This window comes from Sebastes fasciatus, chromosome 9 (assembly GCF_043250625.1).
Source record: "Sebastes fasciatus isolate fSebFas1 chromosome 9, fSebFas1.pri, whole genome shotgun sequence".
Lineage (NCBI taxonomy): Eukaryota > Metazoa > Chordata > Actinopteri > Perciformes > Sebastidae > Sebastes > Sebastes fasciatus.
The window spans coordinates 2,136,117-2,162,648 of NC_133803.1; the positions used below are offsets into that span (position 1 = coordinate 2,136,117).

At 43.2% G+C, this 26,532-nt stretch overlaps 1 protein-coding gene across 1 annotated transcript; it reads left to right on the plus strand.

Moving 5' to 3' along the window:
* Window positions 1–10,566: 10,566 nt before the first annotated feature.
* On the plus strand, window positions 10,567–25,552 carry synpo2la (synaptopodin 2-like a). Its single transcript, XM_074645259.1, has 4 exons — window positions 10,567–10,930; window positions 17,625–17,776; window positions 18,263–18,981; window positions 20,937–25,552. The coding sequence occupies exons 1-4, from the start codon at window positions 10,829–10,831 to the stop codon at window positions 23,537–23,539; spliced, it is 3,576 nt and encodes a 1,191-aa protein (XP_074501360.1). The 5' UTR covers window positions 10,567–10,828; the 3' UTR covers window positions 23,540–25,552.
* The last annotated feature ends 980 nt before the right edge of the window (window positions 25,553–26,532 follow it).

Genomic DNA, 26,532 nt, shown 5'->3' on the forward strand with positions numbered 1-26,532 from the left:
GATGAGGACAACCTGGAGCTGTGTAGACCCAACCAGGGAGAAAATGACACACTCAAACGAGGTGACATTGGGTACTGGGAGGTCTTTGACCAGGATGTCAGCTCGATGTATAACAGCCAGCCCACCGCCACGACCCATGGAGCGAGGCTTTTGTATGTAGACATATCCAGGGGGAGTGGCTTGATTAAGTGCCATGAAATCCTGCTGATTTTGCCAAGTCTCAGTTAGACAGAGAAAGTCAATTTTCCTGTCAGTGATAATATCATGGATGAGTAGAGCTTTATTGTTGATTGAGCGAGCATTCTGCAGCATAAATGTTGCACTGTTGTTAGTGAATGCTGGGGCAGGCGGTGTGGAGGGAACGACACTGTCAACACAGACCAGGGACCTCAGATTGTTCAGGGTGCACACGTGTGGTTTGTTGTGATGACGTCGTAGCTGCGTGTTGGAGCGCCTGTCAGACAGTACTGAGGGAATACCATGATCAGCTTAAACAAACTTGCACCTGGAGGCTCTATGGACATAACGGGGGCGACGTAGGAGTCCGAGGGATTTAATGTCAGCGATGCAGTTTGGAATGAAGTGACAGATGAGGTCCAGGAGTTGCGTTGTTGAGTATTTGATGAACACCATGTTTGCAGCAGTGGAGCGCCGGCTAAATCCTGGAGCCGCAATCCGTGGAGGAGGCTCCCAGCCTCGGACCGCAGCAGCAGCAGGGAATGTAGCCAGAACAGCAGCAGCAAACAGTGTAGCCAGAACACAAGGTGGATAGTCCTGGAGTCGTGGCATGGAGATGTCCAAACGTGAGCAGCGGAGTGACGTTGGATAATCCACAGTAAATTGATAGCGCCACTTGGTCGGCGGAGCTAACAGCTGACCGGCGGCTAACAGCTAACAGTAGTGATGGCGAGATGAAGCCTCATGAAGCTTTGAAGCTTTCCAGCAAATTGGTTCGGAAAAGGGTTCATTGCTCGAGGCTTCATGTGCTCACGAAACCACCTGGTGGTCAAAGAGTGTAAAACAGACAAATATGATCTTAACCATGTGATAAGATAAGATATTCCTTTATTAGTCCCGCAGTGGGGACATTTGCAGTGTACAGCAGCAAAGGGGATAGTGCAAGAAACAAGATGCATAAGCTAACACAGTAAAAAAGAGCTAAACAAAGTGTAACAAAATATGAACCAAGTATAAAGATTGGAAGTATAAAAATAGGAGTCTATACAGTATTGGCAATAAACAGACTATTAACAAAATTGCACAAGTGGAAAATGATATTGCACAGTGAGAATTAAATGAAAATCCACCTGAAAATATCAGGTTATTGTCAGTTTGTCAGTTTTTGGTGTGTAAGTGTAAGTGCTCTACTGGGATCAGTGCTGGTTGTGGTCTACTGGGAACACAGATCTGTGATATACTGTATTTTGCGCCAGTAAAGGCTTTTGGGAATGACTATAAACAATGAAAAAAAATCTATTACCATGTAATCAATTTATATATATATATATATATATATATATATATATATATATATATATATCATATTTAATAAAATGTCTATTTAGTAAGTATATTATGAGTATATAAGATACATGTATAATAAACTGTAATTGTTTTGTGAGTAATTCATCTTATGTGTGCAAACCAATCCTAAGTTAATAATTGTATTGTAGTGGAGTGTAATATAATATAATAATTGCAGGAGGGTTAATATTAGTGTTCTGTGTCACTTCTGGAAAGCGGCATTGGTTGAACCAGTGAAGATCTGAAACACTTCATGAACCAGTGGGCGGTACGGCCGGGCAGCGAGGCTTCGGATGTCATCAATGACGTCATTGGTCTAAAACGATACAAGCCTCGATACACGCATCGCGGAAAACTTCCTGGATTACTCGACACACGCTCCGAAGCCTCGGCACAGCACGTAACATCACTAGCTAACAGCTGATCACTGGAGAAGGCGAGCACACAGAGCCAAATGTGCACAATCTTCTGACAGTTAGCAGCACCAGACAGTGAAGTGTAAATACAACTTATAGTGATAACTTATTCCTACATGCAGTAAATGTAGGCACAGATTTAAACAAAAAGCGAAGTTTTGCTACGGAACTGAGAAGCGGCGACAAACACGCCAGCGTCCTCTCAATCCGAAATCTCTCTCTACTCTCTCTCAATGTCTGTGTTTCAGAAATGAGGATGAAGTGTTCCATTTCTAGACCTGCATGGGTAATATAACTACAGTGATTAAAATCCTACTCACAGCTGCCAGAAAGGCCATTAATAGAAAATGGCTTGCAGCGGACCCAGCCACACTTAGACAATGGTTAGACATAGTACAGGAAATATTTGTGATGGAGAAAATGACTTACTCTCTAAGTGTGAAAGAAGACGAGTTTAACAGAAATGGGAAAAATGGATTAGGTATAGAAATAAAGACATAAGCACAGTATAATTTTATTGACAATACTGTAAGTTATTGAAAAATGTTTTAATAAGAAAATAACCCTGTATACTGCATCATTAATTGTAAACTGAACCCCTCGCTTCACTGTTGTAAGTTTCGTTGTTATATTTGTGTTTTATTTGTGTATGCATAAAAGCAATAAAGACTAAAGTGACAAAAAAAAAGAAAAAGAAATGTCTCAGTTAAAAACTGACTTGAGTCTAGTGTTTTACAGTTTAGAACTTGGACCCAAAATGTCACCTTGTATCTCAGTATAGCTAAAACAGTATAGCTAAGACTGGTTTCTTCATGTCCTAAAATAGTTTAGGTAGATATGATTCGTGCATGTAGTGACATGCAGGCTAGTTGAGGTGCACCCTGAAAACTATGGAGGAACCTTCCAAAATAAAAACATAATTAAATAAATGACTCGATAAATAAATAAATATGTCATTATATGAAGCAAAAATAATATTACAAATAAATGTGGCCATTAATTAATTGATATAATGTGACATAAATTTATATTTTTGTTTTAATGCTTCTTTATTTATTTATATTTGTATCAATTACCTTATTAATTTACTTTTCTGTTTAATTTTTTCTTTTATTTATTTATGTATTATTTTCTATGACGTTTTAAGTTATCTTTTTTATTTTTGCATTTATTTAATATTAATTTAGAAATGTATGTATTTATTTATGCATTTCTTTATTTCTGCAGGATTTTCCCTTTGCATTTCACCCCTTAATTATTTCCCCAAATCTATTTATTTCTGTAATTTTTCTTTATACATTTCTTTACACATTTCTTTTTACACATTTATTTACATATATTTAAAAAATAATTATAAAATAAATTTAAATAAATAAATGCAAAAATGAATAAATAAAAAATAAATGCAATTAATAAATAAATACAGTTAAAATGTAATACAAAATACATAAATATATGAAACGGAAAATTAAACGAGTAAATAAATAAGGGAATTAATACAAAAATAAATAAAAAAGCAAATTAAAACAGAAATATCAATTTATGGCACATTTGATCAACAAATTAATGGCTACATTTAATTTTAATATTATTTTGCAATATTTAATGACTTATTTATTTATTTATTTTTGATTTTGGCTGGTTCCCTCCTCCATAGAAACTCCTTGTCGTGTATCATAAAACATGGTGTAAAGTGAAACATTCAACACAAAACACCAGAGGGTAGTTAAAAATCAGTCAAATCTAATGTTAGATATTTTCAACAACAAAAAAGACTAAACCTAACACTAAATAAAATAGTGTCATTATTGAGAAGTAAATAGAGAAGTGAAAGCTCCAGGAGGTCAACAACTAGCCTACTCTGAACCACTAGATGGAGAGGTTGACACAACTACAACTACATGTTACAGATATCTGTCTAATACCTCACTTTCCCTGGGTAAAGCCAGATCTGACATAAACTGGATCAGTTCTATCTGTGTGGTTGAGCACTTGCTTTAACTGTGGCGCTCTGTTAGATCTGATACTGTAGATCTCCAGGAAGAGAGGGTGACATTTTCTCTCCGAGTGTCCCAGGACTGATCTTGGTTACTATCCTGAGGTCTGGAGACAGCTGCAGAGCAAGGCTGCCAAAGGGAGCAGCTATCATTGGTAACCTTCTGCAGCACTGATAACGACAGCGTTGCCTTTGCAGCAAGGGGATGATCCAGCCTCTATCAACAGGTTTAAAGGCCTGTCAATGCCCCAAAGGAAAATACAACATAGTTAGAGAAAGTTCATGTCCACTGAGACTCGGTGTGCTTAGGAGACAAAGGGGTTTGTTTTTGTTTGGCAGATAGTTTTTCAATCTATTATTAAACTTTAATTAGTTTCAGATTAGAATTAATTTAAGTTTAAAGGTCCCATATTATGCTCATTTTCAGGTTCATAGTTGTATTCTATATTTCTACTTGAACATGTTTACATAATGTAATGTTAAAAAAAATCTTTGTTTTCCTCATATTGTCTGACTGAATATGCTTGTATTTACCCTCCGTCTGAAACGCTCCGTTTTGTACATTTCAACGGAATTGAAACAGAATTGCGTTGCTAGTCAACAGCTTGGGTCCATATCTACTTCCTGTCAGCTGATGTCATTCACATATACTGCAACCAGAAATCACATTTAGAAGGTTTACATTTAAATGTGAAATGGTCTAAGCATCGTAGATTTATGAAATCACAAAATTACAGAAATCCTGATGGCTTGTTTCAAAGGCACAGTTTCTAAATGCGGGCTGTGTGTATTTATCCATGAATTGAGTGTTTCAATACTTTTACAGTATTTATATGGCACTAAAACCTGCTTTATAATTAAAAGAAAGACATGGAAATTTCACTTTTTACAATATGGGACCTTTAAAGCTGTAGTAGGCGAGATTAGAGCAAATATGATTAAAAAAAGTTATTTCTATAAAACAATCGCTTTATCGTGACAGTAGTACATGAAACAGGTAACCTGAAAAAAATCATGTTCCTCTGTGTCCTCCGGTGCTCCTAACTGCATCTTCAAGATTTCACAGACCGGAGGAAAACAAGTAATAAGAGCTGATCTGAGGTCTGCTGTCCATCTGCTGTCTATGAGAGCCGGCCATCAATCGCTCGCAAACTCCGACCAAACGGGCACTCTAGGCAGCGCTGATCAAATATTAAATAAATATTCTGTTACGTTAATTCCTATTTCTCTCCTCAGATGTTCTCAGAATCATCTTGTAGTGCACAGTTTAGCTGTAAAATGAGAACGTTTGTGACGCCGCCGCCATTGTGAAATCTTGTGAAGGAACGGCAAGTTCCGGTCACATGGCCGGAGCACAGTCAATAGGCACGCTCTCTCTCTGAAATGACCTGTGATTGGTCAAAGTCTCCCGTCACAGGCTAGATGTTCTAAAGCCTGAAAACAGAGCCATGAGGAGGAGCAGAAGTCTAGTTTTCTCTCAGAACACTTGAATTACAATATGCTGAAAGGTTATTATGGATTTTTTGCCCAATGATGCCAGAAATATACTGACTACTGCAGCTTTAAGTGAAGACATTTAAATAAAACAGGAATGTTAGAAATTAAGAAAGTTAGTTATGAGGTACAACACTATATGGGGATAAAATAATTGTTTTTTGCATGTTTGATGATGAAAAGGTCAAATTTGACCCCCAAATTCAAAAGGTCTATGTTCCCTGAACATGCCCACGCATATAAACACCCATTCTGATTTTCTAATATAAGTTAATAATATCTGTAATTATGTTTGTGTATAATAGATTCAAAACATGTATACTGGGCTAGATTTCAACTAAGGAAGCATTAAGCTATGACCATTGATGATTCCAACTACACTGCTCAAAAAAAGTTAAGGGAACACTTAAATCACACATCAGATCTTGATGAACGAATTCTTCAAATTTAAAATCTTTACTGATGTACTTTGTATAATTTGTTGAGAACAAAATTATGTAACAACGGTCAATGTAAACCAAAATCATCAACCCACAAAGTAAAAAATGTAAATCACAGGATGATCCAACTTGCGTGAATTTCATCACGGCAACTCATAATTTGACTCAGTAGTGTGTACGGCCACCCCCCCCCACTTGCCTGTAAGCACTCCCGACAACATCTGGGCATGCTCCTGATGAGATGGCGGATGGTGTCCTGGGGGATCTCCTCCCAGACCTGGATCAGGGCATCAGAGAGCTCCTGAACAGTCTGTGGCGGTACTTGGCGCCGTCGGATGCACCGATACATAACGTCCCATAGGTGCTCAGTTGGAGTTAGGTCAGGGGAACGTCAGGGCCAGTCAATGGCATCAATGCCTTCATCATCCAGGAACTGCCTAAACACTCTGGCCACATGAGGCCGGGCATTGTCCTGCACCAGGAGGAACCCTGGGCCCACTGCACCAGGAGGAACCCAGGGCCCACTGCACCAGGAAGAACCCAGGGCCCATTGCACCAGGAGGAACCCGGGGCCCACTGCACCAGGAGGAACCCAGGGTCCACTGCACCAGGAGGAGCCCAGGTTCCACTGCACCAGGAGGAACTTAGGGCCCACTGCACCAGGAGGAACCCAGGGCCCACTGCACCAGGAGGAACCCAGGACCCACTGCACCAGGAGGAACCCGGGACCCACAGCACCAGGAGGAACCCGGGGCCCACTGCACCAGGAGGAACCCGGGGCCCACTGCACCAGGAAGAACCCAGGGCCCACTGCACCAGGAGGAACCCGGGGCCCACTGCACCAGGAGGAACCCGGGGCCCACTGCACCAGGAGGAACCCGGGGCCCACTGCACCAGGAGGAACCCGGGGCCCGCTGCACCAGGAGGAACCCGGGGCCCACTGCACCAAGAGGAACCCAGGGCCCGCTGCACCAGGAGGAACCCAGGGCCCACTGCACCAGGAAGTCTGACAATCGCTCTGAGGATTTCATCCCGGTACCTAACAGCAGTCAGGGTGCCGTTGGCTATGACATGGAGGTCTGTGATCCTCCAAGGATACAGTATGCCTCCCCAGACCATCACTGACCCACCACCAAACCGGTCATGCTGGATGATGTTACAGGCAGCATAACGTTCACCACGGCGTCTCCAGACTCTTTCATGCTTGTCACATATGCTCAGTGTGAACCTGCTCTCATCTGTAAAGAGAACGCCAGAACCTGCCAGTTCTGGCATTCTCTGGCGAATGCCAATGGAGCTGCACGGTGCCGGGCTGTGAGCACAGGTCCCACTAGAGGACGTCGGGCCCTCATGCCACCCTCATGGACTCTGTTTCTGACAGTTTGGTCAGAAACATGCTTACCAGTAGCCTGCTGGAGGTCATTCTGTAGGGCTCTGCTCTGGCAGTGCTCCTCCTGTTCCTCCTCACACAAAGGAACAGATACCGGTCCTGCTGCTGGGTCGATGCCCTTCTACGGCCCCATCCAGCCCTCCTCATGTACCAGCCAGTCTCCTGGTATCTCCTCATGCTCTTGAGACTGTGCTGGGAGACACAACAAACCTTCTTGCTACTGCACGTATGGATGTGCCATCCTGGAGGAGCTGGACTACCTGTGCAACCTGATTGGGCTGCAGGTACCGCCTCATGCTACAAGTATTGACGAGGACACTAGCAGAACACAGAACTAGAGAAGAACCCGACAGGAAGGATGAGGAGAGACCAGCTGTCGGTGGCCACCACATGCAGAACCATTCCCTGTGTGGGGGTTGTCTTGCTGTTGCCTCTCCATTCACCTGTTGTCACTTTCATTTGCACCAAAGCAGCAGAAAGTGATTCACAATCACTTGTGCTTCCTAAATGGACAGATTGATATCCCTGAAGTTTAACTGATGACGGTGTTATACTGGGATGATTAAGTGTTTTTTGAGCAGTGAAAAGTTCCCTCTAGTAGATCTATTATATTGAGAGCCATAGCAGTGCTGGGGAACAGAAAACCACTTCAATTCCGACAATAGTCTATGTCATAGTAAAGAAATACAGAGCTGGGGAACATCTTGTTCATGTTCCTATTATGTGCTACATATAGCACATAATGGGAACCTGAAAAAGAAGCTCTATATATAGAGTATACATAGTACCCTGGGAACATAGGATCTTGGGAACACAGGGTCCTGGGAACATTGGACCGTGGGAACATAGGACACTAGGGACATTGGACCCTGGGAACATAGGACCTTGAGAACATTGGACCCTGAGAGCATAGGACCCTGGGAACTTAGTACCTTGGGAACATAGTACCCTGGGAACATAGGATCTTGGGAACACAGGGTCCTTGGAACATTGGACCGTGGGAACATTGGACCCTGGGAACATTGGACCCCAGGAACATTGGTCCTTGGGGACATAGGATCATGGAAACAGAGGACCATGGGAACATAGGACCCTGGAAACATCGGATCCTGGGAACTTAGGACACTGGGGACATAGGACCCTGGACCGGGGAACATAGGACCCTGGGAACATTGGACCCTAGGAATATAGGGCTCTGGGAACATACAGTAGGACACAGAGGACATAGGACACTGGGGACATAGGACCATGAGAACATAGGACTCTGGGAACATACTGTAGTAAACTGGGGAACTAGGACTTTGTCATGTTCCCATTATGTGCCATGTAAATCTGGGAAACATAACATCAGCATGATAAAAAATAAAATAAATAATGTCAAAAAATGAAATAAATAATTATTTTTAAAAAAAAATGCCGGTGGGCGCCCCTCCTCATTTTCTGCATTAAGATAACAAATTAACAAATAAATAAACAAGGCAAGACTGAGCATAGCTCACATACCCCGGCTCACTGCTTGACCCCTGATAAAGTAAAGCCAAAGGTTTTTCCCTTTTGGAAAAATGTCAACAATTTTGGGCACCCCGGACTTCTAACCCCCAAAAGGCACATCTAGACCACACTATCAACTATCGTACCAAATTTGAAGCTCTTAAGATAAATATTTTTCGTGTTCTGCTCCGGAATCGAAACTGAAGGTGAAAAATATCACAGTGTTTGGCCAAAATTTCAAAAGAAATGTGGGCACCCTGGACTTTTAAACCCCAAAAGGCAAAACTACACCACACTGTCAACCATCATACCAAATTTGAAGTTCCTAAGTTAAACAGTTTTGGAGTTCCACTCCGGAAATGAAATGGAAGTCGAAAAAATCAGTTTTTGGCCACAATTTCAAAAATTTTGGGCACCCTGAGTTCTGCTCTGGAAACGAAAGTGTGACACATAAAAGGGGGGAAGGACACGCGGAGCGCTATATACCCCCGACTATGTTGTCGCGGGAGTATATTAAAGAAAGAAATACACTTTTCACCCCTGTAACTCTCTTTCTCACACTTTTATATCAGCCCTGCTGCACTTATTTGTAAATAAAAGTGTAAATGTAAGAGAAACTGACTGGGGACATAGGACCTTGAGAACATAGGACACTGGGGGAATTGGACCCTGGGAACATACTGTAGGACACTGGGGACATACGACTTTTCGTCATGTTCCCATTATGTGCCATGTAAATCTGGGAAACATAGAACCCTGGGAACATGGGAATGACCCCTTAACATCAGCATGCTACCATGCTGATGTTAAGGGCTTTAGGCATCTAGAACAAAGTACAGCTTTACAGAGCCGCTACCATAGAGACTAGACTCTGTAGACTCTTTGTTTTGTTTCTATGTTAAATGTCTTTGTTCAGACTCTCCATAATTGCCACCATATCTAAAAGTTTGGTTGGGCGCAAGAATGTGGTGTCTGTCCGATTGCTGGGCATAAAGGTAAATGTGTTGTGGGATAAATCTGCCTATAACGAGATATCATCATGTCTCATTTTATATCAACCAAGTCTCTAAAAAAATGTTAACAACATGTGTTTTTCTTGTGCAGTCGTGTACCACTTCTGTACGCGTCTACATTCTGTATTAGATTTATACAAGCAAGCATGGGACCCTTCTGTGTTTCAAAGTATTTGTCATTCAGTCAACACTGTGGAATTAGGACATATTTCAATGTCGCTATGCAGGCTGTTCATCCAGAGCTTGCACAAGTATTTATCCTAAAGGCTCTATGCTGACAGCCAAGAATGTCTCCAGATCCACAGGAGCTGGAACAGCAGTCTCAACAGTTAAAGACTAAACAGCACCAAAGCCAATCCATCAGCACCCCTTGGTAGAAATGGAAGGAGATTTGAATGTAACTAATCAAGAGTTGACTGTTCTATCATGGCATATCTCAGCCCTGAGATCTGAGAGTCTGGCTGTGACCCTACTAAAGGTTACTAATGACCTCAATGCTGTAAAGCCAGATATGAAACAGTGCCATTTGGACGTTCTGAATGTTAATGTTCCCTTGGTCTGCAGATGAGCAGGCAAAGCAGCAGAGGTGGTGGTGGTGTCCTATTTTTGGAGGGGCTATCAGCGACCCAGTGGCATAGGTCTGAGTGACAGGACAAGTGTTGTGTTGGACCCTCCCCTCGCTCATTTGGGGCAGGCATTCCTCAGTGTAAGCAGACACAGACCACCCTCCCATCATATTTCTCTCTCCCTCTCCCTCTCTCCCTCCCTTGGCTATGACGGTTGGCCCACTCTGGGTATGGGTGGGCGCACCAAAACGTGTGTGTGCATGTGTGTGTGTGTGTTCAGGTGTGAGCGTTGGCCTTGGAGCTTGACTCAGAGAGAAGACAGCGTCCGCACAGTGTGGCAGGCAAAGAGCACGTCAGAGCTCTTGGAGGGGGCCCTGACCGCTGACCATGGGGCCAACACACTGAGGGCCCCCAAGACGAAATATAAAAGCCAAAGGGGAGCGGAAAACAACCGAGAAAAAGAAGAAAAGCTAAAAAAGACAAAAAGAAAGCAGAACAATGGTTGCAGAGGAAGTGATAATTACATTGTCCGGTGGAGCGCCGTGGGGCTTTCGTCTCCAGGGAGGTGTGGAACATCAGAAACCACTGCAGGTGGCTAAGGTAAGGGGGGGGGGGGTCACTCAGCAGGCTGGACAAAATAAGTAATTTCATGGTTTGCTGAGTGGAAAGAAGAAAACTGTGTTAGATTCAACAGCCTCGGTAAAGAGAAGTGAAACATCAGCTGGGTTATATTAGGTGGAGATTTAAGGAGCTGTGAACAACGTTGAAATGGAACATGAGCTGCCATGCAGGTTGGTTTGGGGCCTGAACATGAGTCATCATCTGGTTTGAGAACGGCGCACCAATGATTGATTGGGTGAACTTTAAACTTAAAGTTCAGCTGGGAATGTAGGGCAACCTTGTCATAAATATTCCAATGAATGCTGCTACTCCTATTAAACTGCATGAAGCTCAAAGTTCTCATGAAATTAGTGATAATGACCAGAAAATCTTGGTTTGTTTTTGATAAATAACTTTGACTTTGTGCTACTTACTGGCGCTGTTCTTCAGTAGTGCTTTGAGCAGTGAAATGTGCACATTGAAGAGATTTTCAGTACATTAAGATCATCGTTTTATAAACTGTTAATGGTATGATATTACACACCATTCACCCATGACCATGAGCATGTTTCCATACGTAATCATTTCAGTAAGAAACCCACTCACTCCAGTCATGCTTGGTCATGATTGAGCTGGCAGATTACCTGAGATTTATCTGGAAACACTGTTGTAACAGTAGAAACCACATAGGTGAGCCATTAAGGTCATGAATGTTTGGCTTTATTTCAGTTCTTGAAATCTGTTATATTTAGACTTATAGACTTATAGAATTATAGACTACTTTTATATCTACTCGTTTAAATAGGTTCACTGAAATAAAATATTAATTGCGTGAAATATTTAACCTTAAAAATCTCAGCTCATTTTACTACCCTAAAGCAAATTCTTCTTCGGTGCCCACATTTGGCACCGATGAAGCAGTCCAGATTTGAATCTTGATCTCCATTTAAGAAAGCAAAAATTTCCATGCCAAAGGGAATAAAAGTGGATAAAAGTTTTCAATTAGTCTTTCAAGCAAAGCAAAATACCCAAAAGAATACCTCTGAGAGATAAAGTTGAAAATGGTGGGAAAAATAAGAGAAAAAAACTAAAGTTGTAGTTACATTCTCTGACTTTATATTGATTCTTTGCTGTTTGTATCGATCAGTTCCACGTCATCACCAATATGACATGAGTTGTAAAAATCATCAGTCCACAGCTGTTGCACCCAGGACCGGCTTAAGGCATAGGCCATATAGGCGGTCGCCTAGGTCGCCACCTTCTGGGGGGCGCTGGTCGCCCTCTAAAAAACTGAAATAAATTATTATAAAAAAAAAAGAAATGCCGGTGGGCGCCCTTCCTCTTATTCTGCATTGAGGTAACAAATGAACAAATAAATAAATAAAGAAAGAAATACACTTTTCACCCCATAACTCTCTTTCTCACACTTTTTCATCAGCCCGGCTGCACTTCTTTGTTAATAAAAGTGTAAATTGTAGAGAAACTGACTAATCACTTTTAAAGGGACTGTTTGTAACTTCTTTCATCTATAAATCATTGCGGGTCGGTGTCCCATGCGCGCTCATGTGTGTCTACGCTGTTCAGTCTCAGACTCCAACACAAACTACAGTGAAGCACCAAAACCTCTTGGTTGTATCTAGTGAAGCCCGTCTGTTAAACAGTGTTGGCCGCGGTCGGAGGACGCGGGGGAGACCGTAGCTTTGGTCTCCAGGACCGGAGTCTCTGCTGTACTCTGCTCCTCTGCCTGCCTGCCTTCACTCACACACCACACTTGTTCTCGCTCTTTCGCTCCACTCTCACGTGCATGCGCGCACAGTCCACACTGCAGAAGAGTTAGTTTAGCTCTGAGAATATCTAGTGAATGTAAAGTGGACGTTTGTGCAGAAATAACTGCTGCAGCTCCTCCAGACCAACAGAGGTTTCCCGTGTCTTGTGGAGTGACGGGGCTCCGCAGAGAGAAACGTTATCGTCTCCGACCAGAACTCCGGCGTCTGCCCTGTTCCCTCCGGCCGCAGTCGGGAGGCTGAGGCAGGAAAAGCCAACACTAGGATCAGCATTGATTCATTGAGAGACCTTCGTCTGGTCAGCTAACATTACTGCCAAGCAGCTGAAATATAGAGTGATATTGTGCTTTTAGCTGACGTGTGTCGCCTCACTGTTTTGAGCGATGCTCCTTCATGTCTATGTAGAGCGAGCACAAGCGCGAGCAACAGGACGCTGACTTTCGTTGACTTAACGGCCACTGTGTCGCTGTTAACAAGACATTTTTGATTCTTACATAGAGTCCCTTTAAGCCAACAATATCAGGGGGCAATTGTTTGTTTATATTATAATAAATACAGTTATGAAAATAAAAATCTTAATTGTTGTCTTAAAACCATTGTCTGATGTGTGTTGCAGTTGACAGGGCTAGGGTTAGAATTCTGGAAGATTGAACCAAGCCCCCATTTTTGTAGTGGCGATTAGGCGGTACTACAACTTCTGTGTCCGTCACGTGATGCCATCAGGTCCAAAAAGACTTTTCCCCATATTTCCCTTCCTCCGTTCATGTGAATGAGACCCAGACTGAGGCTGGACCGAGGGCTGGGAGGCGGAGTTAAAGGAAACGCTACTGCGCCTGCTCTATGGGCCTAATGGATGCGGAAGATCCGGGTACTTTATCACTCGGCAGTCGAGCCATTTTGGCTATATGCTGATGGGAGGGGTGTCCTTGTCCTTCCTCTTTAACAAGACTTGGGCCGACTCTGTCTGAAATCTTTAAATAGAGAGATCTTATTTCTGGATATGCTAGTTCAGGTTTTAGTACACCTGCACACCCACACTATACATGCATACTGTACATGTACACACATGACATAAACACACATATCCATACGCACTTTCAATAACTGTTGACTGAGCAGAACTACTTTTCCAGGTGGCTATTTTCGGTTGAGAAGCAGCAGGTCATGGGGTCAGCCAAGGTGTGTGTTTCAGCTCAGAGCTCAAAAATTAACCTCATACACTATTTTTATACATGCACTACTCAGTATCTTGCTGCTTGGGGATGAACGTAAAACTTTTTTTTGTAGGTTCACATGCAAAGAAAATCCTAATTGCTAAACTTGTTGTGTTCCATATTGTTCCTGTTCAGGCACCTTATGAGCTGTGAATAAAGGACGGGGAGAGAGAAACAAATTTGCTTTGGTCAACCTCTTTTTGTTTTATGATAACCTGTTTATCATTTTGTTCACATTTCCCAAAACCTCCCCCCCCCCCAGCTTTTTAGTATCTTTGAAAACTTAGTCTAGAATAAAAATAAAAGTTGTGTGGGTTTGTCCAGATAACTTGGAGTTTGTAATGATTGACCCTCCGGCTGGTAAATGGGTTTGAAGAAGCTTGTTCAACACTGTGCAATGTGTACTAGTGCAGTGCCCGTTCAGAGCGTGTGCCCGTCCGGAATGGGCCGATTATTACTTGGTGTGAAGTGTGAAGTTGAAGTTGATTGGATGAACGGTTGTCGAGATATGCGAAGGGCAGTCATACATACACAGACAGATTGAGAATACTTCCTTTATAGTTCGATGATGCTGCTACAGCGCCATCTATTCGCCAAAAGGCACCAAATTTGCCATGGTCACTCAAACATCATATCTACACATATCCACCAAATGTGGTCGCAATAGCTCTAAGCGTTCAGGAGATATTTTATTGTTTGTAATATATGCCCTTCCCGCAGCATTTGAGCTAACTTTGAGGGCCAGCTATAAACTGTAGGGAACATCAACTATCAAAAAAAGTAACTTTTGGCCCAGAGATGTTCTGTACCAAATTTGGGGATGATTGCTCAAAATGTGTAGGAGTAGCAAAAAATCTGATTTGGACAAAATTCAAAAGGGGGGAAAATCAGTCTATAAGCGAATGGGCGTGGCTTATACTGAGAAGTATACAGAAAAGTCTAAGTATACTTGGCTCATACTGAGAAGTATACAGACAAGTCTAAGTATACTTGGCTTATACTGAGAAGTATACAGAAAAGTCTAAGTATACTTGGCTCATACTGAGAAGTATACAGACAAGTCTAAGTATACTTGGCTTATACTGAGAAGTATACAGAAAAGTCTAAGTATACTTGGCTTATACTGACAGGTATACAGCAAAGTCTAAGTATACTTGGCTTATACTGACAAGTATACAGAAAAGTCTAAGTATACTTGGCTTATACTGAGAAGTATACAGAAAAGTCTAAGTATACTTGGCTCATACTGACAAGTATACAGAATAGTCAAGTATATTTGGTTTGTAGGCCTACTTGTACTTAATCTTTTGATCGAGATATACTTAAGAAAAGTATAAGTATGCTTGCCTCATAGGCCTAGAGAAAGGTATATTGGCTTTTAGTTGTGCTTACTTTTTGATATAGTAGCCATTATTTATCAGAAATAAAATGTGCTAGGATTCATGCTGATACCTCCAGGTTATACATCTGAGACAACCACTTCTTATAGACAGCATTTAGCATCATAAGAATGCTTGCTCTTTAAAATATTAATCCTATATGTAGTTGACTTATGCAGAATGTGGTGTGTACACAGCGCCACATGACACCAAATCACCTTAATGGCAGTGGACGACAGCTGTTTCAGTCTCACTATCCAAAACAGAGTGCTCCTTCACCCCTGAGATCAGGAAGGCCCAATCTTATCAGGTCCCATACTATAGCGTCCATAACAGGTGGAGCAGTTTGGGGCTTCATTGAAAGAGCCGGTGTGTCAGTGCTGGGTTTGTGCCTGTGGGTCTGCATGCGCGTGTTTGTGAGTTTATTTATATGAGTTTATGTGTATTTTTGTATCAGTCCATGTGGTGTGTGTGGGTGCGAGGATGTAAGGGTATTATAACTGTTGTGACTTGCAACCACAAGGTGACTGACTGACTGAATAATTGACATCCTGTACCACAAGCAGGCACAGGCCACTTTGAAAGGCTTAGCTAAATGTGGATGTGGGATTTCATTACAGGCAAACCAGAATAGCTGGAAAGAAAACTTATCAGGTCAACCCAAGCAACGTTTCCTTAACTCTGATTATAATAATATTCATTTAATGCATGGCAGTGCCCCCAGGGCAAATGCAATCAACTCTGCAGTCATTGTCTTTGTAATGTTTCAAACATCTGCTTTCAATTTATTATGTGACATGTTGGCATGGCTTGCATAGGCCTGAGGCACTTTAAGGTGGGCATACCGCCATGGTCCTGACAGACCTCGGGCACAAATAGCAAAGCACCAAATGAAGATGGCTGCTGGCTGGCATTTCCCTGTTAAAGTGTGTATGAGTGCCCCACTCGAGCCGCAGTATGTGGCATATGTCCGCAGCAAGATCGAGCTGTCAGGACAAAAGCTGCTCTCTGTCAGTCACTACCAAAAACCAAGACAAGACAGCAGCATCGCTCTGTCAGGCTTTTACTTTCTATCTCTACAGTTACAAAAGCCAAAGATACAATTCATAGGGAACTAATAAAGTAGCAGGAAAGAAAGAGTGTTGATGTTTGCACCTTAATATCCTCCCTTAAAGGGACTATTTGTAACTTTTTAAGCGTATAAATGTAGCGGGTCGCAACACATGCGCGCTCACATATGCGCGTTCGCGTGTGGCCGCTGCCTCTCCAACTCTGCCTGCCTGCCTTTGCTCAGAGAGCGCGCGCGTTCTCAGCTCGCTCCACCTCTAGACGTGAACGTGCCCTCACTCCTCACTGCAGAAGAATTAGTTTAGCTCTGAGAATATCTAGTGAATGTTCAGTGGACGTTTGTGCAGAAAAAAAATGCTGCAGCTCCTCCAGACCAACAGAGGTTTCCCGTGTCTTGTGAAGTGACGGAGCTCCTCAGCTAGTAACGTTATCGTCTCGTTACCGACCGGGTGCCGGTGTCTCCCTGCTCTCTCCGGCTGCGGGCGGAGAGAGCAGGGAGACACGCTGCAGAGCCCCGCTGCATCAGCCTGCGCTGAGGCAGTAAAAGCCAACACTAAGATCAGATCTAAATCATGTTCATGGAGAGACCTTCGTCTGGTCAGCTAACATTACTGCCAAGCAGCTGAACTATAGAGTGATATTGTGGTTTTAGCTGACGTGTGTCGCCTCACTGTTTTGAGCAATGCTCGTTCAGGTATATTTAGAGCGAGCAAGCGCGAGCCCGACGCTGACTTTCGTTGATTTCACGGCTACAGGTGTCGCTGTTAAGAAGCATTTCTGAAAGTTACAAATAGTCCCTTTAAGTATCTCCTTTACATCACAGCTCTTCAAACCAAAGCTGTAGACCTGAGACTCGAGACTTGGCCTTAAGTTACAAGTCATATTTGATATAAAAATATATTTTTTTAAATAAATAATAAAATATAAATACTTGGCAGCAGGAAAAAGACATTGACACTATTGATACAGTAGGGAGAAATGAACATATACCCTTCTATTTAATTGTCAGCACTCAAATGTGGAAGATTGCATGTCTTGGACTTGGGCCTGCCCTTAAGGCCTGGAAACCTGACTTGAGATGTCCCCTGAAGGACTTGAGAGTTGTCTTCGATGTGCCCCAAAATACTTCAAAATGTATCTGCTTCATACCAAAAACATTTTATGATATAATCCATCAGAGCTCAACATATGTGTAACTTGTTGTTGTTTATGTGTGTGTTTGAAATGTTGCCCTCCTTTGCTGGTGCAGGTGCGTAAACGCAGCAAGGCATGCAGGGCTGGGCTTCGGGAGGCTGATGAACTGGTGTCCATCAACGAACAGCCATGTGGAATGCTATCCCATGCCCAGGCCATGGACCTCATCGACAGCTCCCCTGGGATACTACACATCCGGGTCAAAAGGTCAGAGGAACTAAAGAATTATATTCCTACTCGTCATAAACCGTCATCAACACATTGTAATGGATCGAGTAGAAATTCTATTATGCTCAAGTCAAAGACTCAAGTCGTGCACGATTTACACTGTGCATTGTATCAAACACATACACTACTGAATATTATATTTTATAATATATATAATATCCATCCATCCATCCATCCATCCATCCATCCATCCATCCATCCATTATCTGTAACCGCTTATCCTATTCAGGGCCGCGGGGGGGCTGGAGCCGATTCCAGCTGACATTGGGCGAAGGCGAGGTACACCCTGGACAGGTCGCCAGACTATCACAGGGCTATATGTATAATATATATATATATTTTATAAATATTAGGAAACATTAGGATCAAGATATGTTTCTCCTGCTTGTGCTAAGATCCTACTTACTGTAAGAATCCAGACTTAGGAAATTAAATTCTAATATCATTTGAACCCTTCACTTGCAGGGTGCCTGCTGGTTTTCAGTCCGTGGTGCTTGTGACCCGTGCCCCATCTCCCCGTATAGACAAAGAGTACCGCGCTGCTCTGCGTGCCATGTCACCCACCCACCCCCACCACGCACCCGTCCGTGAAGTCCACTGTAGCCACTCCTCCATAACCAGTGGATTGACATCTCCACCTGGTAGCGAGGCTTACTACGGCGAGACTGACAGTGATGCAGATGTGGCGGGCTATGAGAGGCAGCGCCGGCAGAAACGCCGCAGCCCCAGCAACTCCAACCCGGTGAAACCAACAGGACGAGCCTCTCCTGAGGGCGGGGAGACGTCAGAGATGAGTGGCTATGACAGCGCTCCAGATGCACATGTTTACCCCGGTTTGTTGGATGGACGTGGGGGAGATGGAGATGGAGGAGGGGGGCTACCGGGGGTGGCACGGAGGGAGGTGATTTACCAGCCTCCTGCTCCAGGAATGTGGTCATCACAGACATCCACTGAGACCTCCTCCATCATCTCCTCAGCAGATGACCAAGGGCCACGGGATGGAGGGCAAGAGGAGGATAGTGGCTTTCTTGAGCCAGCCAACGTGCCACTGGTATCCCCTGAGAGGGCAAAGGAGGCCCTGATGCTGGGCTCCCGCAGCCAGCTTATACCCATGGTGGGTCCTGTGAATAACCCCATCGATGAGGAGCTTACAACAACCTACATGGAAAAGGCCAAACAAGCCAGTAAGTACAGCTGAGGAAGAACAGTGACAGAGACACGTGCATTACATGGCTTCTCCACACTTATACACATTCCTGGTAAAGGTCCCTGGTTGGTTGAACAGTCACAAAACTTAAAATTCTACAAACACTTAAATACGTGTCATTAGATTGTTAAGTCTCGAAGCAGATACTTATATTTTAATCTTATTCTCAAGGATGCTCTTTTTGATACTGTTTTCTATGTTATATTCTATATATTATTTCTATGTGCCATCTGCTTTGCAGCACAGGAATTCATCACTGAAGTGAAGATCAGCTGATCTTCTTCGTTCCCATACACAGGAAGACAAGTTCTCATATAGCTTTATATGCCAGTGTGATATTGCCTTTTCTAGGCAGAGATTACATGTACAGTACATGTCTGTTGAAGCTCAAGACAAATATGCCCCTGAACCTCCCAGAGAAAAACCTATATATTTGCAGAAGGTTCAATAGTAAGTACAAGTCTTTACACCTCGAACACCAAACTGATCAAATCGCCACCTACACTACCCTCTTTGTTCACAACATTTCATCTCTAAACCAAACCTCCAGAAGATTCAACTGCTGGTTTAAAACAGCCCTTTAGACAGTTCAAACACATAACTGTAACAGCTATTAAACTTCATTTTGTAACAAACATGTCCCTATTTTAAAATTTAAATTCACAATATTCATCCTACACATAGCAGAGCCAATTTTAACGCAGTTCAATACCTTTTCAAACCCATTGATTTCTGAAAATGAAAATTTAAATCAAAATTTATTTCAGTGTCAATAGGAGTAGTGTTTGAGAATCTTAACCTAGAAAACCACTGTGTCCCAGTCATTTAATCTGACAGTCGACTACCATAACTGACTAAATATCCTTAAGTTTTCTTTTAGGTTAGTAGTCCTGTGTGATTGCACCAGCTAAGCGGAGCCTGTTAAACAGAGCATGGCTGTACAGTTGACTATATTTAACTCCAGTTATGTGTGTAAAAACCCCAGCAATCAATATGGGAGCACTGAAAATCATCTACAGCTGCTTTTAGGTATCAAGTAGCAAAGCAGGGATACTCTCATTTTCCCTGCCCCTCTCCCCACGTCTTCTCTCTCTAACTATTTCTCTTGCTCTGCTTTTGTTTGGCTATTTTATCAACTTTATAAAATAGTACAAGTGTGATATGTTTTGCAACACTCACTATGACCCCTCTACTCACTGGTTTTGTATTCACAAACTTTGAAGAGAGGTCAAAAATTGTGACAATACGGTGACACAACAACAGATATAGAGCACTGACATTAACCAAGAAGTCCTTCTTACAACTTGTCATGCTGTCAATCATCCATAATAGGCCCAAGAAACAGAGAGCTGGGCTATTTGAAGTCACTGGGCTGTTTTAAGAACTTCAATAAATTTACCCCTGTAAATCCCCTTTGTCATCACTGAGTGCAGGTTTAACATTCTAATGTCCTACTTAGGAACCCTGTCCTAGACAAATTAAGGACTCACGTGGCACTGCATATTAGGGTAACAGAATTAGGTTGCCTATGATAATCTGCTTAATACCATAACAAGTTAAAGGGTATGTTGTGGCAACCTTTTGAAGTTCTTCTTCCAGTCACCTACAACATGCAACTTTCCACCAGCTTGCATATATTTCTAGTTAAGTTAGATGTCAGAGTACATAAGACTAATAATGTGCAAATGTATCCTTCACCCCAGCTAATTTGAGAAGCTGCAGGCTTGCTTGGAATTTTCCCTGAAGTGTTCCTGTGGCAAAATGGATGCCTGTTGAAGGCATGGTGGTCAGGACAGGTTTAGATGCACATGTCATTCAGTTCTTGATTAAAAGGTTAAACCTGTTCATTCGGACTTCTCTGACCTTACTGCAGTACTTCTGTTATGCTATTGTGCAGCTGTTCCTAATAGCTATGGCTTTCATACCCTGCAGAACTGAACCGAGGGGATACTCTGCAAGACAAGAATGTAAAAGAAGCCAAAAGCAAGTGTCGAACAATTGCATCTCTACTGACTGATGCTCCCAACCCTCACTCCAAGGGGGTGCTGATGTTCAAGAAAAGGCGGCAGCGCTCCAAGAAGTACACCCTCACCAGTTTTGGTAGTGTGGATGAGGATAGGTGTCAGGACTCCCAAGAGGAGGATGGGGCATTCCCTGGCAGTGAATCAGAGTTTGATGAGGATGGCTTCTCTGCAGTTCCTGACCCCACTTGGGATAGTGACTACCTGGATATGCTGGAGAAGAGGGCAACTGCAGGCGCTGAAGGTCGTGGGGATGGGGCAGAGGATGCTCCAAGTCCAGGGTTGAGTGACACTGCAGGCAAGGGCGCCCAGTTGTTTGAGCAGCAGAGAAAGAGGGCTGCTGAGCATGCCAAGAAGGTAGAGGCGGCACAACCTCAGGCTCCTGCACAGTCTCAAGTCCAAGGGCAGGCTCATATGTATCAGTTGCATCCAGAGATACAGCCACAGCCAAACCTCCAGCCTCAGCAGATGATACCACCGGGCCATATAGCCATACAGCAAGAGCTGTTTCAGGCTCCACGTTCAGTTGCAGCCCATGGAGTGTCTAATGGGGACCTATCCTACTCTGCAGGTAGTAGTAGCATGATGTCACCCAGATCAGCTACTGCCTCAGTGACTGTTCTGACCAGACCTGCACCACCAGCTGAAACACCATTACCAGATCTACCTGCTAGTAATGTTCTCAACAGAACGGCACGTCCTTTCACTCCTGGCTTCATCAGCATTCGAGCTGCGACTGCCCCTGTAACGTTCCGACCATCTGTCACAAAGATGAACCAGTGTCCTACTTCAGCAGCTGTTGTGCCACCACGATTCTCCACTGCCTCTGAACTAGCTACATCAGTAACATCACAGCTACCCCCTGGTCCTCCGTCAGTGTTCTCCCCACCTTCCTTTGTACCTCAAGGTCCCTTTGCCCAGACACCAGTAGCGCCTGTTTGTAGCTCCTGCACTTTTTATCCTCCAGCCATCTCTATCTCAGTAGAGAAAATGCAGTCATCACAAGTAACTGCTGTTCATCACGCTCCATTTGTAGCTGTGCCCCCAGTGTCTATGCCCTCAATGACTCTGGCTCCACAAGCACCAATGGCTCCAACCCTAGCTCTTCCTGCATCTCAAATTTCTGGTTCACCTGACCCAGTTGCCCCAGTGCATCCACTTCAAGTGCCAGTTGCTCAGTTTTCAATGTCGCCTGTAGCTACAGTGTCATTGGTCTCTCAGCCAGAAGCTGTAGCTCCAACCCCTGTTCCTGGTCCAACAGGTCGCTCAGGAATCTTAATTGACGCACGACGGCGAGGTGGCAAACCCAAACCTATGTTCAGTGTGCCAGATGTCAAGAAGAACTCCCCCAATCCTGAGCTACTGTGTATGGTCCAGAACCTGGATGAGAGGTCCACCCGACACAAATATGGCCAGTCACCGTCTGAGGACATCTATGATGGTGCAGAGGAGGAGAGGAGTGGTGAGGCCGGCATGGGAAGGGCGCCTCCTCCAGTGGCACCCAAGCCCCGGGTCATCCATGAGGTCCCACAGTTTCTTCAAGCAGGGGGTAAGGGTGCCCAGCTGTTTGCTCGCAGACAGAGTCGCATGGGTATGTATGTAGTGGACACCCCACCCGAGACCCCTTACCAGCAGGAAGTGGCCTCGCACAGTGCCACCCAACCCCTTGACTCCTCCCCCAATCCTTACCTTCTATCTCAGTGGAAATACTCCCCGAATGTCCGTGCTCCTCCACCCATTGGGTACAACCCACTCCTGGCCCCCTCTATCCCTACGGGGCCTCAGAGGAATACAGGCAAGCCAGAAAGCAGGGGTAGAGGAGGCTCCCAAAGAGAGGGCATCAAAGCTCTGGATTTCATGAGAAGGCAGCCCTACCAGCTCAACTCTGCCATGTTCAACTATGGGGGCAGTGCTGCTAACCTGTCAGCCATGCCTTCTTACCAGGCCCAGAGGCAGCAGCAGGGTGACTACACAACAACAACAATGGTGGGCAGCTCATTAACCTCACCTAAGCAGATCCCCCTCAAAACAGCCCGTGTCTTCGAGGTCAAGCGATTCTCCACACCCACGCCCATGTCAGCTCCCACTCTGTCTCCCAAGGTCATTGCACCCCGCTCGGCCACTACCCTCGGAGAACGTTTGAGTCATTCTAGCATGATCTCCCCACCTCCTGATTATTTTACTCAAACCCACGACCCTCTTTTCACACCAGCACCAGTCAGTGCCCCAACGCCAGCTTCACCTCCCTCCCAACCAGCTGGACTACCCAGCCTCCCAAAGTTCTCTGCCAACCCTATTCTACACCCTATGCCCCAAACAGTCCCTAAACCTTACACTCCAGTATCATACACCACCGGGCTTCAGGCAGCCAAGCAGTTCCAGAGCGCTCCTGAGCTCAGTATCCTTGCCTCTTTGCCCCCACTCAAGTCTGACCCAGTTCAGGCACCCAAACCACGTTTTGTTGCCACCAAGGGAGGCGTCCAGCCCCGTGTCTGGAGGCCAGGGGCTATGTAACCACAAGTAAATCAGTCACTACCACACTTGGACATCTTCATGTACTATTCATTTAATGCTGAAATTATGAATTAATCAACAACAATATGTTAATTGATTCATTGTTTAAGTCAAAAATGTGAAATATCCATTGGTTCCAGGTTCTTAAATGTGACAATCATTCTGCTTTTCTCTTTCTACATCATTGTTGATTGAAAATATTTGGGTTTTGGGTGGGGCTTAGGCTTTGAGAAATTGTGAGGGGGAGTTCTCTAATAAATTCATCTATAAATAAAAAAAAAGACAAATTAATAAACATAAGCAGCCCTACATCCAATAATTTAAGCCTCAAATTCAGTTGTAAACACATGGTGCTTAAGTAACATAAGCTGAAGTGATTCAGTATAAAGTTGAAATCCAGAAGCCAATCAAGTTTTTGAAATATGTTAGAACTGGAAAACTGTAATGGTAAGAGATCATAAACATTTGCTGTTCGAAATGCTGCTTATCACATTTATTTTGCTGTCAACACATTTACTCACACATGTATCTGAGTGACGATAGTGATAAAGTATACCGCCACATACTGTATACTGTATAGAGCACCATATGCCTGTCCTGGGGGAGGTTTGTGTAAGGCGTCTGGAGATCCCTTTCTACTAATTTAGCAGAAATACCATCTAAACAGAGCCTGTACTGAAATATTCTTTGAAACTTGAAATGTCTGAAAGATGTTGAAAATGATTGCTGCGGTTCCAATCATAGGATTAATCACTGAAGAAATACTGTATGTTGTAGTATGTTGACAGGTGCAGGATCATAAAGCAAAAATAGCAGGCTTATATCTTTTATCTTTGAACATTCAATTCTGTTATTCAGTACTTGTCCTACACACAAAATGTGTTTACCCCCCTCTGTTTGTAGCATTGCCAAGAAGAAACCCATGATGACCTAATGTCCTTATGTCCTTATCCAGGGGTTTAAATGATGCATGGCCCGTTGAAAATTGTAAAATGTTTTTAAATGCCTCTGCTTCTCTTTGGAACTATATGTGAAAACAAGGTCTGCTCTTGGTGAGGTTGTGCAAAATACCTCTGTTCACTTTAGCCAGAGAGAAAGGCTATCTTTTTTAGCATGGGTCACATTCAACAAGTGCCCGGGCTGTCACTGAATGTACACTTGTCACTGGATATCACAGCTTCCATTAGGCACACCAGAGCCTCCTTAGTAGCAGTGTGATCTTTTCAGATATATGTCAATTCTTAACTTTTATTAAACAAATAACACGGATGAAGGAATGTGTATTTGGTTTTGTGTGATTTAATCCGACGTGGTACAAGGGGAAGTTTACTGATTGAGAGTCACCAGAATTTATAAAAGGATTCAAGAAATGAGAGTGGCTGTGGAGGAGGGATAAAGAAAGGATATATACTGTACTGTAGATAGGACAGATTACCGAATGGGGTCATAGCCTACCATTTGTGGACTATTGGGATTTATGGTTGAATTGTACATAGTTATGAGATCCCACAGCCTGTAGAAGTCAACGGGGGATGCACAGGAAAGTTTGGTACCTTACAGTAAGTTTGTTGGCAAAGCTACAGAAGCTGATGGAAAGAAGCACAGAAGACGACTTGGTGTCTTTCCATTAACAGTGGTTGCTATTAAAAAGTAACGATACACATTTGATGGTTATATACCTTGAGAGACTAGGTATGTTAATGGCAACAAGTAAGAAACAAAGAAATGAATAAGATGTTTTCAGTTGTGGAATTCTTGGGGAGATACTTTTGTTTTTTTTACCATTTTTGAAATACAATTTCTCTTAAAGCTTTTTCTTGTTTTCATAATATAATGGCTACGAAAAAATCTAGAGTGTGAATATAGTAATGTTGAGGTGTAAAATATGATAAATACATGTTTTTTTAATGTAGTTTGAATAAATACCGGAGATGAGACATGTTTAGAGGAATAAAATTAGATGTGGAAGCTCTCCAGTTGTCTGTCATGTCTGATTTTACCCTGCCCCCTGTTGCTGAGTGTGTCATCCTGCACTTTTCTTCAATGTACAGTACACACATGCATTCAATTATATTTATAGTTGAGCAGTGCAATAACTGTAACTGTATATTAATTTTTATTAAAAAAAATATGTTTAATTATACACTCAAAGGGTAAAAATACCTTACAGGAGAAAACACACGCACACGCACGCACACGCGCACCCCCCCCCCCCCCCCCCCCTCCCCCATACACACACACACACACACACACACACACACACACACATTCATCACCATCTGCACATGGATAAATATAAATTGGTCAGTTTTTAGCAGATAGATATTTGACTGAAGATGAATTGCAACTAGTTAAGCAGAGTTTACTTCAGCATATTCTGTCCCAGCTCCATAAAGTGTCTGACATACCAAGTAAACTTCTAGGCAAGCCTCATGAGGCTCCATTTTAGGCTCGGTTTGAGTACTTCATTTAAAATAACATAAATAATTAAACAGGATAATTGAGCAGTATTTCATCAAATGGATGGCATTATATGTGACAGAGAACTTAGTTTCCAGAAATACACATTATATTTCTAAATGAACAAGGCAACAGTGAGCATGGCTCACATAATTTCAAAAATGTTGGGCACCCTGGACTTCTAGCTCCCAAAAGGCACAATTCAACCACACTGTCAACCATCATACCAAATTTGAAGTTCCTATGTTAAATAGTTTTCAAGTTCTACTCCGGAAACGAAATGGAAGTTGAAAAAATCTCAGTTTTTGGCCAAAATTTCAAAAAATGTGGGCACCCTGAACTTCTAACCCCCAAAAGGCACAACTCGACCACACAGTCAACCATCATACCAAATTTGAAGTTCCTAAGATAAATAGTTTTTGAGTTCTGCTCCGGAAACTAAAGTGTGACACGCGAACGGACGGAAGGACGGAAGGACGGACACGTGGCACGCTATATACCCCCGACTACGTTGTCGCAGGTTTATAATTACC